Raw genomic sequence first — 16,033 nt, forward strand, 5'->3', positions numbered from 1 at the left:
ATCTCCTGATCCACTGAAAGAAGGAAGGTGGTGTTGCAGATTTCCAAATACTATGGCATTTGACTGATTATTTGTGCGCTTGTATTCCGTGGGACTACCCTGAAAATAGCAGTGGGCTGTGGTTAATCATCACGTTGGAATAGATTCCAAAACAAATATCTGTTAAGGATTCGCATGACCAAAACATGAATAGTTTGAATAATCGTGTAAACGTTGAAAACCGTTAAACCGAAAAGCTCATCTCGAATACACGTTGATGAAGTACGGATACGCCCAATTGTACGGTTCCTTCCAAATGACGTCTGCTCCCATGCTGACTGTGCAACTACCCAAGATAGAGAACTGATGTTTTGACTTAAGTTATATAAACTCAAAATAGTACCTTTCTGATAAGGATTAAGGACTAAACATCCCTCAATCTTGGTCTTGGACTTAATATGTGGGACTAAGTGTTTTGCTACTGATACGACGATGTAAAAAAGAGTACTAGGTATATTATAGTTGTCTGTAAGTATAGAAAAAGCAACTAAACTAAAGCAACTACAAAATATATCCATTTCTCTATATCAACAGAATTGTTGATATAACTTTAAAGTGCGTCCTGAATGAAACCAGATTTTACTAGACTGTTTTACAGTTATATATATATATATATATATATATATATATATATATATATATATATATATATATATATATATATATATATATATATATATACTGTTTACGGTGTGTTGTGTGGTGTTTTATGTAGTTTTTAGTTTTAGTTTTGCACAATTCAATTATTTGTGCCACATATGCTAATTCAGTTGTTTCTGGGTTGCCTTATTTGGTAACATCTGAATGCAACTGGTTTATTCACAGCCAATAATTAAATAATAATAATAAATGTTATCAGATACAACACCTTTATGAACAACATACAATATATTAACAGTATACATATACAGAACATCAAGCTCAAGCTTAAGACTGTTGGGATGAACTGCTATGATGTAAACACATTCTGTCGTAATGTAGTAAATACATTCTTTGAATTTCTTTCTCAGCAAGTTCATGGCCCACTTCCAAGTGCTAGTACTGTCTTCCTCATTGTTTCACTTGTGTGCTTGATGGGGCATTTGGAGTGGACTGTTATAATGCTAATTACATCATAACGCTGCTGCTGACTCACAATGACATGGATGGGATGGATGATTCGAATGTAAACACACAGTGCTAGTGTTTTGATTGGGTTTCGATGGGTGATTGATTAGCAGCTTTGGTTTCATTGTCCAGAGTATCGGCCAATCAAGCCTCCCTTCTACAGCATAAATACAGCGGCATGGCATGCTGCTGTTTACTTTCTCAGTCTACTGTGACTATGGAGAACGTTCAGTCTGTTGCCACCGCTGTAGGTAGAACCATCAACCGTGCAGAATTGATGGAGCCGTTCCTCCTGGATGCCAAGGACATCAAAAGAGTGGTGACATTCATACTGAACTATGCGGAAGACCACGCCACTGTCCTGCCTGGACGCCACCCTGGTCCCAAGAAGATCAGTACCAGGAGGCTGCCATCTAATGTCACTAAAGCCTCAGTGTGGCGTCTCTACAGAGCTGCTGTGAAAAAGCTTGGTATGTGTAAAATATGTATAATCTACTACAGTGTAGTAGATTGTAGAAAAGTTACATGCTTTTGTAATGAACAGTAATGTTGTATTGATGATGATGATGTATAATAATAAACTTTATTCATGTATCTCTTATGAAGTGCTTATATATAAAAGAAAAACATTAAAATAAGGCAGTAATGCAAATAAACCAATCATGAGTTATACAAGACAGAAGAAACAGCAAGGCAATGAATATTATACATACAATGAGAATTGATGCTATTTTTACTGCCTTAGTAAATATGGGGATATGGCTTTTTCTTGTTTAAAAATAACGGGTTAGTTAGTGAGTTAGATAACCTGAGGTCCTAGGACCTAGCATTTTCATTAGGTAGCTAGGTGCCTGACCAGGTATATAGACCCCTATTTAACACTCATACCATTTTTTGTCTTTGCAGGGGAGCGTGCCATTGATCTGTACACCTTCAAAAGACTGTGGAAGTCATTGCTTCCTCAAATAACAAGCACCAGACCACAGACAGACCTGTGCTGGCAATGCCACAGTAATACCAACCAGCTGCTTAGAAGTGCCAACCTGTTGGACAGGTTGAAATTATCCAATCTGCAGAAGCAACAAGAGCATCTCAACCTTGTTCACAAAGAGTTTTCATTGTACCAGGAGATGAATGCTGCCTGTGCCGAGACCTGTGAGGATTTTAATCTGTCTCTAGGCCCCTCCCGACCTGCAAGCAGGAATATCACTATGACCTACAGTTTTGATTACACACAACAGGTGAGAATAATTCTATCCTATCACATTGTTGATTTTCTTCACCGAACACATGTTAGGCAGATGTTGATTTCATTGTATCTGATCCATTTTTTAAAAATCTCTCCTTCTCTCAGGTGCACTTCCCTTCTGACCCTCAACAGCCTGGGCCCATGTATTTTTTGACTCCACGCAAGTGTGGCCTTTTTGGTGTCTGTTGTGAAGGGATGCCGAAGCAAGTGTGTTACTTAATCGATGAAGGGATGGCAAGTAAAGGCAGCAATTCAGCCATCAACTACCTGCATCATTTCTTCAAAAACTACGGAGTTGGAGAAACATGCGCAGACCTTCATAGCAGTGAGCAAAACAAGAGCGATTTTATGCTATGGTATTGTGCCTGGCGTACTATGAGCAACCTTCACTTGAAGCTGGACCTCCACTTCCTGATCGCAGGTCACAGTGAGTCTGGCCCAGACTGTTGCTTTGAACTGGTCAAGGAGTGCTTCAGGGACACCAGAGTGGAGACATTGTCAGACATTGCCGAGGTTGTGAGGGACAGCTCTCCCGTGATGCAGCTAAACATCCCCCAGCTTGTAGGACTGGAGGATGGCACAGTGCTTGTTGAGAGATACGACTGGCACCAGCATCTGAGTAGCTACTTCCGAAAGTTCTCACAGATTAAGAGATACCGGCACTTCAGGTAATTATCATTGTTATTGAATTAGATATTCTATTTTATGAACATGACCGTATTTTGTGAAAATGTTGGTGACAATTGGCAATATTTTAAATGTACTGTCTTGCTTTTATTCTGTTACAGCTTTGATTCCCGGAGACCTGGTGTGGTAATGGCCAAAAAACACTATGACTCAGAGCCAGTCGAGTTTCAGCTGCTGTGCAACGCTGATGTCCATCCCCCCATAGATAGTCTTCCTGTCGACGCCCCACCTGGACTGGACATGACCAGGCAGAAATATCTTTTTGAGGAGATCAGAGAATTCTGTTCTGATGAGGCCCAAAACATCACATGCCCTCCACCAAAGTCCACTGAACCCCAGAACAAGACCGTCTGACTTCAGATTTAATTTCAAGTGCAGTCACTGTTCAGTCACATTTTTTTTACTGTTCAGGTTTATTTTTTATTTTATTTTTGTGTACAGTTTTTTCTTTTTTACTGTTCTGTTTTTTTAATTTAATTTATTTATTTTGTACAGTTTTTTCTTTTTTACTGTTCTGTTTTTTTAATTTAATTTATTTATTTTGTACAGTTTTTTCTTTTTTGTATTAATGGTTTTGTTTGCACCATTAAATTCTAGTGCCTTATAAACATTCAAATATTAATTTTGTCTTCTTTGGAATCATCTGAATGCAACTGTTTTTTTCTTTTTTTAAATAAAGTACCATAATAAATGGTATTGATAGCAATAGCACATTTAAAAACAAGTACACTGACTGTACACTATACAGTATACTGTACACATACAAGATGATTTCCACTCATGCTTAATAGAACAGTTCATGTAAATACAGTTCTACATAATTGTAGTAATGTGTTGACTCACAATTAAAATGTAAAATGCCAAGCCATTGAGAGTTTGTTTTATTATTCATAACTAGATAAAAAGTTGCAGCCTTGACAGTACAATTATGACAGGTTAAAACAGGTTGAAACAAAGTCTTCCTCATAGTTTCACTGCTGTGCTTGATGGGGCGATTGGGATGGAATATTATATTGCAAATAACAATACAACTATGAATCCGTCATCTTAAAGACGGGGTGCCGTGATTTTCAGTGATCCCCCCCCCTAAAACATAATCATCAGGTATTATGGTTATACTAGGAGGAAGATTTTTTTCAAAAAAGTGTACAGAAATGGTTAAAATTATGTTTTTATGTGGACACGCCTCCAGTTCGTTAAGTATACCTGGTTCTCACCTTAGCACCTCCTCCACCACCTTAGCACCACCCACCTGTCCTAGTCCCTCCTCCTCCTCCTCATGCCCACACCTGTTGTGTTATGATAATGAGGGGGAGGGTATGTTTTTACTATGTCACTAAAGCGCTGTTTCTCTATTGGCATGTTTGACCCTCAAGGTTTCAGCCTCCAGGTAGAAACTCAAAATAGTCAGAGAAGACATAAAACACCATAAAAACACAACCAGGGGGCTTAATTAAGTTCTATCAACCTCATAGACACATGAAAAACAGAAAAAATGCAAAACCATGGCACCACCTCTTTAACACCTTACACAATTCTTCTTTCTAGTAGTCAGTGTTAAAGCAATTTAAAAAAGCCATAACATGTTCTCATTTAATATAGGCTCTATTTGCCCCAAACCCAGTTGCTACCCCATAAGCACAATATAAACACAATAAATGGTACACAGCAGGACAGACCAAATCACATCTGATCTACAACCTCAAATGTTTATAGCATAAACACTATCTGTTTTGTGATACCATATTACAATTAGGCCTACTGTATGTACTTCCCCCTAGACACGAGAATTATATGAGGAGTTCAATTTAAAGCTGTTGTAGTGTACTGTTAATATCAGCCTAGTTGGTGTCATTTTAGTGGGAATACTGTATAGAAAACAGACAGTTTGTGGGGATGTTCTGATCATTGTCTGGACGTGTCCTGCAACACTAGGTTAGTGTTGGATTGTTATAATGTAAATACACTAAGTATTGGGTATTTACATTATAACATCCATCCCAATGACCAATACATTCTTGTCATTGTGAGTCGACACCAGCATTTTCATTTGCATTATAACAGTTCACTGTATAAAGACTCAGTTTCAGGCTGTTTTTACATTCATCCTTTATCTAGGTGTGAACAAACCAAGTCTCAATGGCATGGCCATCCCGAGTCTAATTCTTTATAAAAAATACTTATAATCTGTTTATAAATACTCATAATGGTTTTTACTACAATGTTGACTACACAGCCATACATTCCCATAAACCACCGGCCTGCATAACTTATCAAAGGAGACCATGTGAGATCAAATGTATTTAATGATCTGGATGTAGTGTATCTAATCTTCTCTAAAGGCAATATTTTCATAATCTCCTCATCCACTGAAAGAAGGAAGGTGGTGTTGCAGATTTCCAAATACTATGGCATTTGACTGATTATTTGTGCGCTTGTATTCCGTGGGACTACCCTGAAAATAGCAGTGGGTTGTGGTTAATCATCACATTGGAATAGATTCCAAAACAAATATCTGTTAAGGATTCGCATGACCAAAACATGAATAGTTTGAATAATCGTGTAAACGTTGAAAACCGAAAAAGCTCATGTCGAATACAAATTGATGAAGTACGGATACGCCCAATTTTACGGTTCCAAATGACGTCTGCTCCCAGAAATCTGAAACCAGATTTTAATAGACTGTTTTACAGTTATATTGAGGACTTGGGTTCCAAGGGCCAGAGGAAAATCATATTAATGGCACAGAGAAGTTTAGTGGGTCTGATTGGATTTCCATGAACGCTCAAGTAAGGGCATTCTTGTTGTTTGAATTTTTGTTTGTTGTCTTGCTGTCTGAGGGTAGGTCTGTATGTCTGTCTGTGTGTACGGAGCTTGATAACTGTTGGACCAATCAGCACACTGCAGTAGGCCCCAAAATGCCCCAAAAGGAGTGGGGATTAATTATATATATATATGTATATTTATATATATATATATATATCTCGACAATGGGGCCACGCTGTTGATCCTATTTGTACAAATATATTGAAGATTCAGAGTGTGGAGAAGGGTCCATCCATCTACCAGCAGATCAAAAACTGTTTAAGGTGTATTGTGTGGTGTTTTATGTAGTATTTGGTTTTAGTTTTGCACAATTCCAATTATTTGTGCCACATATGCTAATTCAGTTGTTTCTGGGTTGCCTTCTTTGGTAACATCTGAATGCAACTGGTTTATTCACAGCCAGTAATTAAATAATAATAATACAAGTTATCAGATACAACACCTTTATAAACAACATACAATATATTAACAGTATACATATACAGAACATCAAGCTCAAGTTTAAGACTGTTGGGATGAACTGCTATGATGTAAACACATTCTGTCGTATGTAGTAAATACATTCTTTGAATTTCTTTCTCAGCAAGTTCATGGCCCACTTCCAAGTGCTAGTACTGTCTTCCTCATTGTTTCACTTGTGTGCTTGATGGGGCATTTGGAGTGGACTGTTATAATGCTAATTACATCATAGCGCTGCTGCTGACTCACAATGACATGGATGGGATGGATGATTAGAATGTAAATACACAGTGCTAGTGTTTTGATTGGGTTTCGATGGGTGATTGATTAGCAGCTTTGGTTTCATTGTCCAGAGTATCTGCCAATCAAGCCTCCCTTCTACAGCATAAATACAGCGGCATGGCATGCTGCTGTTTACTTTCTCAGTCTACTGTGACTATGGAGAACGTTCAGTCTGTTGCCACCGCTGTAGGTAGAACCATCAACCGTGCAGAATTGATGGAGCCGTTCCTCCTGGATGCCAAGGACATCAAAAGAGTGGTGACGTTCATACTGAACTATGCGGAAGACCACGCCACTGTCCTGCCTGGACGCCACCCTGGTCCCAAGAAGATCAGTACCAGGAGGCTGCCATCTAATGTCACTAAAGCCTCAGTGTGGCGTCTCTACAGAGCTGCTGTGAAAAAGCTTGGTATGTGTAAAAGATGTATAATCTACTACAGTGTAGTAGATTGTAGAAAAGTTACATGCTTTTGTAATGAACAGTAATGTTGTATTGATGATGATGATGTATAATAATAAACTTTATTCATGTATCTCTTATGAAGTGCTTATATATAAAAGAAAAACATTAAAATAAGGCAGTAATGCAAATAAACCAATCATGAGTTATACAAGACAGAAGAAACAGCAAGGCAATGAATATTATACATACAATGAGAATTGATGCTATTTTTACTGCCTTAGTAAATATGGGGATATGGCTTTTTCTTGTTTAAAAATAACGAGTTAGTGAGTTAGATAACCTGAGGTCCTAGGACCTAGCATTTTCATTAGGTAGCTAGGTGCCTGACCAGGTATATAGACCCCTATTTAACACTCATACCATTTTTTGTCTTTGCAGGGGAGCGTGCCATTGATCTGTACACCTTCAAAAGACTGTGGAAGTCATTGCTTCCTCAAATAACAAGCACCAGACCACAGACAGACCTGTGCTGGCAATGCCACAGTAATACCAACCAGCTGCTTAGAAGTGCCAACCTGTTGGACAGGTTGAAATTATCCAATCTGCAGAAGCAACAAGAGCATCTCAACCTTGTTCACAAAGAGTTTTCATTGTACCAGGAGATGAATGCTGCCTGTGCCGAGACCTGTGAGGATTTTAATCTGTCTCTAGGCCCCTCCCGACCTGCAAGCAGGAATATCACTATGACCTACAGTTTTGATTACACACAACAGGTGAGAATAATTCTATCCTATCACATTGTTGATTTTCTTCACCGAACACATGTTAGGCAGATGTTGATTTCATTGTATCTGATCCATTTTTTAAAAATCTCTCCTTCTCTCAGGTGCACTTCCCTTCTGACCCTCAACAGCCTGGGCCCATGTATTTTTTGACTCCACGCAAGTGTGGCCTTTTTGGTGTCTGTTGTGAAGGGATGCCGAAGCAAGTGTGTTACTTAATCGATGAAGGGATGGCAAGTAAAGGCAGCAATTCAGCCATCAACTACCTGCATCATTTCTTCAAAAACTACGGAGTTGGAGAAACATGCGCAGACCTTCATAGCAGTGAGCAAAACAAGAGCGATTTTATGCTATGGTATTGTGCCTGGCGTACTATGAGCAACCTTCACTTGAAGCTGGACCTCCACTTCCTGATCGCAGGTCACAGTGAGTCTGGCCCAGACTGTTGCTTTGAACTGGTCAAGGAGTGCTTCAGGGACACCAGAGTGGAGACATTGTCAGACATTGCCGAGGTTGTGAGGGACAGCTCTCCCGTGATGCAGCTAAACATCCCCCAGCTTGTAGGACTGGAGGATGGCACAGTGCTTGTTGAGAGATACGACTGGCACCAGCATCTGAGTAGCTACTTCCGAAAGTTCTCACAGATTAAGAGATACCGGCACTTCAGGTAATTATCATTGTTATTGAATTAGATATTCTATTTTATGAACATGACCGTATTTTGTGAAAATGTTGGTGACAATTGGCAATATTTTAAATGTACTGTCTTGCTTTTATTCTGTTACAGCTTTGATTCCCGGAGACCTGGTGTGGTAATGGCCAAAAAACACTATGACTCAGAGCCAGTCGAGTTTCAGCTGCTGTGCAACGCTGATGTCCATCCCCCCATAGATAGTCTTCCTGTCGACGCCCCACCTGGACTGGACATGACCAGGCAGAAATATCTTTTTGAGGAGATCAGAGAATTCTGTTCTGATGAGGCCCAAAACATCACATGCCCTCCACCAAAGTCCACTGAACCCCAGAACAAGACCGTCTGACTTCAGATTTAATTTCAAGTGCAGTCACTGTTCAGTCACATTTTTTTTTACTGTTCAGGTTTATTTTTTATTTTATTTTTGTGTACAGTTTTTTCTTTTTTACTGTTCTGGTTTTTTAATTTAATTTATTTATTTTGTACAGTTTTTTCTTTTTTACTGTTCTGTTTTTTTAATTTAATGTATTTATTTTGTACAGTTTTTTCTTTTTTGTATTAATGGTTTTGTTTGCACCATTAAATTCTAGTGCCTTATAAACATTCAAATATTAATTTTGTCTTCTTTGGAATCATCTGAATGCAACTGTTTTTTTCTTTTTTTAAATAAAGTACCATAATAAATGGTATTGATAGCAATAGCACATTTAAAAACAAGTACACTGACTGTACACTACAGTATACTGTACACATACAAGATGATTTCCACTCATGCTTAATAGAACAGTTCATGTAAATACAGTTCTACATAATTGTAGTAATGTGTTGACTCACAATTAAAATGTAAAATGCCAAGCCATTGAGAGTTTGTTTTATTATTCATAACTAGATAAAAAGTTGCAGCCTTGACAGTACAATTATGACAGGTTAAAACAGGTTGAAACAAAGTCTTCCTCATAGTTTCACTGCTGTGCTTGATGGGGCGATTGGGATGGAATATTATATTGCAAATAACAATACAACTATGAATCCGTCATCTTAAAGACGGGGTGCCGTGATTTTCAGTGACCCCCCCCCCCCTAAAACATAATCATCAGGTATTATGGTTATACTTTTTTTTTTCAAAAAAGTGTACAGAAATGGTTAAAATTATGTTTTTATGTGGACACGCCTCCAGTTCATTAAGTATACCTGGTTCTCACCTTAGCACCTCCTCCACCACCTTAGCACCACCCACCTGTCCTAGTCCCTCCTCCTCCTCATGCCCACACCTGTTGTGTTATGATAATGAGGGGGTGGGTATGTTTTTACTATGTCACTAAAGCGCTGTTTCTCTATTGGCATGTTTGACCCTCAAGGTTTCAGCCTCCAGGTAGAAACTCAAAATAGCCAGAGAAGACATAAAACACCATAAAAATACAACCAGGGGGCTTAATTAAGTTCTATCAACCTCATAGACACATGAAAAACAGAAAAAATGCAAAACCATGGCACCACCTCTTTAACATCTTACACAATTCTTCTTTCTAGTAGTCAGTGTTAAAGCAATTAAAAAAAGCCATAACATGTTCTCATTTAATATAGGCTCTATTTGCCCCAAACCCAGTTGCTACCCCATAAGCACAATATAAACACAATAAATGGTACACAGCAGGACAGACCAAATCACATCTGATCTACAACCTGATGGTCCATTGTGGAACCTTGGGCCGTCAACCTTTACTTTATAGAGTGCAGTCAGAAGACAGGCCTTGATAGCCACAGCGTTGATATACTGAATGTAATAGATAAGAACTTCAGAATTCTCCAGGCGCTCAACCGAACGCTTGTTTGCATGCAGACTTAGATGTGGAGCGAATTGCCTTCGTGATATATCAGGTCGTATTGTTTTAATATCATTAATTTGCTGTTCTTTTATTCACATAGTATAGAGGGAATCTCCCTTGTTTGTCAATAAAGATGCCTTGCGCATGTAAAAGGTAATTTCTGTGTATGTCGTCTATAAACTGGACTTTAGGGTTTATTGAACCAAGAGTGACAGGTCTGTCACGGCACATCAGCTGGTGACCCCGACCGTGACCCTGTCCAGTCCAGACGACCGCTGGATCCATAAGATCCAAATAACAATTCGCCCATACACTATGTGCTACAATTCCTTGGGGCCCCAGGAAGGGTACACACAGTGCTATATGTGAATTGTTTTATATCAAATTTAGGTCAATTGTTAAAGATAATTTGTAAATATGATTGCATGCATGTGAAGTCACCACTGAACAGCAGATTGAATGACCTTTGTGTTTAATACTTAGGCTCTGTACTTCCTATACCCCATGATGTCCTGTTAGCGTGGCTGGGTGGACCGAGTTGATCCTCCCAGCAACTGCCTCTGTATATGTTTATGAGACCACCGGAGACACCCCGACGTTTTTTTTTTTTACACGGATGTTTTACTATCAGCTGTTACTATCAGTTATTTGTCTTTATTTATATATATATTCATGTCAAGGCCTCTAGAATAACCCACGATTCAACTTGGGTGTTCGAGCAATGCATGGCTATATATATAAATATATGGATTTATTTTTGTTGTACCTCGAAATACCACTTTTTCACGCTTTGGTTTTCGGTGCGGGTGAAATTATCTAATATTAGTTTTACACTAGATGTAGGGGGTTTGTCTGTGTGCCTGCATGAAAATATCCTTACAATTGTCATAATGGTCCTATAGGTTACTGATAGACCACACTGTCTCAGTGTACTTTATGATCCTATGGTTTACTGAGACACTACACTGTCTCTCTGTATTCTATGATCCAACAGTTTACTGAGACAATACAATAAGTGGCCTTTACTAGGATCTCTAAACCGCAAACCACGCCGGGTACATGGGAGAAGATAGCGTGTAGCCTAAGTTGTGTACGTTATGTGTCGTTATGTGTTATTATGTGAAAGCTGGGACTGCGGCTAAGAAAATACTACAGGTTATATTATGTGAAAGCTGGGACTGCGGCTAAGAAAATACTACAGGTTATATTATGTGAAAGCTGGGACTGCGGCTAAGAAAATACTACAGGTTTTATTATGTGAAAGCTGGGACTGCGGCTAAGAAAATACTACAGGTTATATTATGTGAAAGCTGGGACTGCGGCTAAGAAAATACTACAGGTTATATTATGTTTAAGCTGAGACTGCCACTAAGGGGCGACCCCAAAAATACTACAGGTTACATGCACGTTATGTTTAGCTCCAGCATCCGAGCGAGGTGACGTGAACGGCTGGCTCTGCAGCCTAGGGTTGCCCCCTAAATAGTACTACAGTGTGTCATATGTGTCTTCATATGTATGTTATATGTATGTCATCCGAATGAATGAAGGTCTCTGTAAGTCCTGTTTGTTTGTTGTGTTTATTAAGGAGCCTCCACTAGTCTACACCTTAGTGGAGACTATTCTTCCTGAGGTCCAGGTTTGTGCTTAAGTACAGTCTTGAGGTATTGTTACTTTAAAAAGCCCTTACAGCTATCTGTATTTTAACTTCCACTGCATACATCTCAGAGGCAGACAGTGTGCTTCTGCCCCTGCAAAACACCTTGAGAACGTTGGTAACTGTTTACTTTGAAGTGGTAGATAATTGCTGCAGAACCACTTCAGCCCTGCATACAGCTCAGCCATTTGGAAATTGCCGATCTACAAGCTCACAAGCTATTTCATCTCAAGCACTTCGTGCTTGTGGATCTGCTATTTTCAAAGGGAAACTTGTGCATGGGGACAGGCTGCCTATTAAACACTTCTCACGTTGGTGTCTCACTCCACTCCGATACCATTTTTTGTTTTTGGTACTTTGACCCAAGTACATGTCAGTGGATAGTGTAATCTGCTCCGTAAGCATTTTGTTTAGAGATTTTGTCCTGCTTAGGAATTTAAACAAGGAAGATAACCGCCTGCACGGGGTTAAGTGGGAAGCCAAGGTCACGAAGTATATTTACTCAAGTGCTCTACTTGAGTACATTTTGAGGGTCCCATTTTGTATCTCACTAGAGGTGTTCCAGTTTTCAATACTTTTACTTCTACTTAAGTGTACATTTCAGAAGCCGACATTGTACATTTACTCCAGTATGATTACTGGAAACCGTGGCTGTTTAGGCTAGCTCAATAGTGACTCATTGTGCTAGTAGAATCTGCTATTGTTGTTAGAGTTATGAACAGTCTGAAATACGCTATAACTATGATTCGTAATCCCAGAAATTAAGGACACAGATAACTAGGGAGTGAGGTTAGGGGGTAGGCTCCCCAATCCCTTGCTCCCAACAGGCGGCAGCGGGGTCGCAAGGCTCCCAGAGCACGTTAAAGACGTTATATAGTGCTGGGGAGAGACTGAAGGGCCCCCGTGTTCTGTCAAGGATGACTCAACATCCTAGCTGTGTTTTCCGTCTAGTCGGTGTGCCGACTGCCGCTCTCTCCTAGGGTTGGCAGCACATGGTGCGTGGATGACAGTCCACACCTAACCGGACGGGAGTGCGTCACTCACCGGTTACAGGCAAGGCGGGTGAAAACGGTTAATATTCTGGTTCCCGTAGCCAAGCGGGGCCAGGACAAGACCGTCGGTTTCCTGCCTGGGGCGCCAACCACGCCTACGGGTAAGGGATCGCTATCGACTGGGTCACCCGCCGGTCGGATCGCAAGAAGCATTAATTCCATGGCGTGCTCCCCGACAGGAGGCGGGTGTGGTCGCTGCGTTCGGCTCAATGTACAGTCAGGCCATCACAAGCTGAAAGCGACCGCCGGAGTGCTACAGTTACTAAGCGAGTGATGCTCCTGTGATCGGTGGGCTTTGAAAAGAAGACGCCGGGAAGCAGGAGACTTGAACTCTCTATCCAGGGTGACCTGGGTGTAGACCTCAAGTGGAAAGGGGTCTAGCCTGGGACTGCGCCCCGGTGGGGAGGTTCGAAAGACTTAAGTGGGGTAGCCCTTAGATTAAAAGATTGGAGTAAGTGTATTTTGGAAAATGGAAAAAGAGGAAAAAAGCGAGGAGAGAAATATGATTTTCAAATAAATTAGTTTCTTCAGAGAATGAGGTTAGGGGGTAGGCTCCCCAATCCCTTGTTCTCAACAGGCGGCAGCGGGGTCGCAAGGCTCCCAGAGCACGTTAAAAACGAAGTATAGTGCTGGGGGAGAGACTGAAGGCCCCCGTGTTCTGTCAAGGATGAATCAACATCCTAGCTGTGTTTTCCGTCTAGTCGGTGTGCCGACTGCCGCTCTCTCCTAGGGTTGGCAGCACATGGTGCGTGGATGACAGTCCACACCTAACCGGCCGGGAGTGCGTTACTCACCGGTTACAGGCAAGGCGGGTGAAAACGGTTAATATTCTGGTTCCCGTAGCCAAGCGGGGCCAGGACAAGACCGTCGGTTTCCTGCCTGGGGCGCCAACCACGCCTACGGGTAAGGGATCGCTATCGACTGGGTCACCCGCCGGTCGGATCGCAAAAAGCATTAATTCCATGGCGTGCTCCCCGACAGGAGGCGGGTGTGGTCGCTGCGTTCGGCTCAATGTACAGTCAGGCCATCACAAGCTGAAAGCGACCGCCGGAGTGCTACAGTTACTAAGCGAGTGATGCTCCTGTGATCGGTGGGCTTTGAAAAGAAGACGCCGGGAAGCAGGAGACTTGAACTCTCTATCCAGGGTGACCTGGGTGTAGACCTCAAGTGGAAAGGGGTCTAGCCTGGGACTGCGCCCCGGTGGGGAGGTTCGAAAGACTTAAGTGTCTGCAAAAAAAAAAAAAAAAGCTTCCATACAGTAAGTGAGTCACTCCCCTCAGAGAGAGAGAGAGAGAGAGAGAGCCTGGCGCAGCACTATAGAAAAAAAGGGGGGACCCTGTGAACTGATCAGATCTTATATGCAGAAATAATGTACTGTGACCAAACTAAGCGTTATCCGTAATAATTGTATCAATTTGTAGATCTGCTATTTTCGTTAAATTTTATGCACAGTCTGCAATATGTTGTATACCTATGATTTGTATAATCCCAAAAACCAACAGTTTACTTTCTTAGAAGTGACCAGACCAGAAACACCATGCAAGTGCACTAAGGTGCCTAAATGATTGTTGACTCTGAACTGAATATCAGTAAAAAAAATATATATATAATAATAATAAAGAGAAAAGCCAATTTGACCGTGTGGTTAAGTAAGTAGAGTGTAAGTGTAAAATAAATAGGTTATATTTAAAATAAGTAATAATAATAATTATTATTATTATAATAATTTTAAGAATGTAACAGTGGACAGAAAGCCCAAACGCTTCTATGTATTGTTACATTAGTATATCTATATTTTTTTGTTATTACAACTATCTCAGACTTTAGAGATGGGTTGGTTTCACATTCGAGGACTGCAACACTGGTTGGCGGACGGTCATTTCTTTCTATGAACTGGAAACATGCAGTGGAAGGCCCTATAATTCTGTCTGATCGACATGCTGAGGCAGAGGGGCACTAACATTGCAAACTGCAGTGTTCACGAGACTCACTTCCGATGACGAGGTTAGGGGGTAGGCTCCCCAATCCCTTGTCATCAACAGGCGGCAGCGGGGTCGCAAGGCTCCCAGAGCACGTTAAAAACGAAGTATAGTGCTGGGGGAGAGACTGAAGGCCCCCGTGTTCTGTCAAGGATGAATCAACATCCTAGCTGTGTCTCCGTCTAGTCGGTGTGCCGACTGCCGCTCTCTCCTAGGGTTGGCAGCACATGGTGCGTGGATGACAGTCCACACCTAACCGGACGGGAGCGCGTGACTCACCGGTTACAGGCAAGGCGGGTGAAAACGGTTAATATTCTGGTTCCCGTAGCCAAGCGGGGCCAGGACAAGACCGTCGGTTTCCTGCCTGGGGCGCCAACCACGCCTACGGGTAAGGGATCGCTATCGACTGGGTCACCCGCCGGTCGGATCGCAAAAAGCATTAATTCCATGGCGTGCTCCCTGACAGGAGGCGGGTGTGGTCGCTGCGTTCGGCTCAATGTACAGTCAGGCCATCACAAGCTGAAAGCGACCGCCGGAGTGCTACAGTTACTAAGCGAGTGATGCTCCTGTGATCGGTGGGCTTTGAAAAGAAGACACCGGGAAGCAGGAGACTTGAACTCTCTATCCAGGGTGACCTGGGTGTAGACCTCAAGTGGAAAGGGGTCTAGCCTGGGACTGCGCCCCGGTGGGGAGGTTCGAAAGACTTAAGTGACCTATGGCATCCAGAGAGCAAGCCTTGGGAAAGCTTGCGTGACTTTTGACAAACTTTTATCTGTTACAGACACTGGAACTACTATGCCATGGAGAAGGACACACTTTCTAAGCAAGAAGTGGGAATATCTGAAGCAAGGTTGACTTACTGCTAATCGTTGTTGTTGGGGCCTCGACATGTGTGAACAAATACATTTTCTATCGCTCTGGGTAGGACACAATAAAAAAAGATATATATATTAGATGAATTTAAAACAAATGTATTTCTGCTTTAACAAACAAA

General features: G+C 41.3%; 2 protein-coding genes across 2 annotated transcripts in view; both read left to right on the forward strand.

Annotated features, from left to right (window-relative positions):
• The window catches only part of LOC308096514 (uncharacterized protein), a gene marked incomplete at its 3' end in the record, with an annotated part of 71,855 nt that overhangs the window by 34,958 nt on the left and 20,864 nt on the right, over window positions 1–16,033 (forward strand). The window lies entirely within an intron of this gene.
• On the forward strand, window positions 1,364–3,436 carry LOC308097376 (uncharacterized protein; the record flags this gene model as incomplete). The annotated part of the gene is made up of 4 exons (XM_080445132.1): window positions 1,364–1,616; window positions 2,053–2,387; window positions 2,501–3,063; window positions 3,184–3,436. The coding sequence occupies 4 exons, from the start codon at window positions 1,364–1,366 to the stop codon at window positions 3,434–3,436; spliced, it is 1,404 nt and encodes a 467-aa protein (XP_080301258.1).

Source organism: Gymnoscopelus braueri (assembly GCF_963280865.1).
Source record: "Gymnoscopelus braueri genome assembly, chromosome: 12".
Classification (NCBI taxonomy): domain Eukaryota; kingdom Metazoa; phylum Chordata; class Actinopteri; order Myctophiformes; family Myctophidae; genus Gymnoscopelus; species Gymnoscopelus braueri.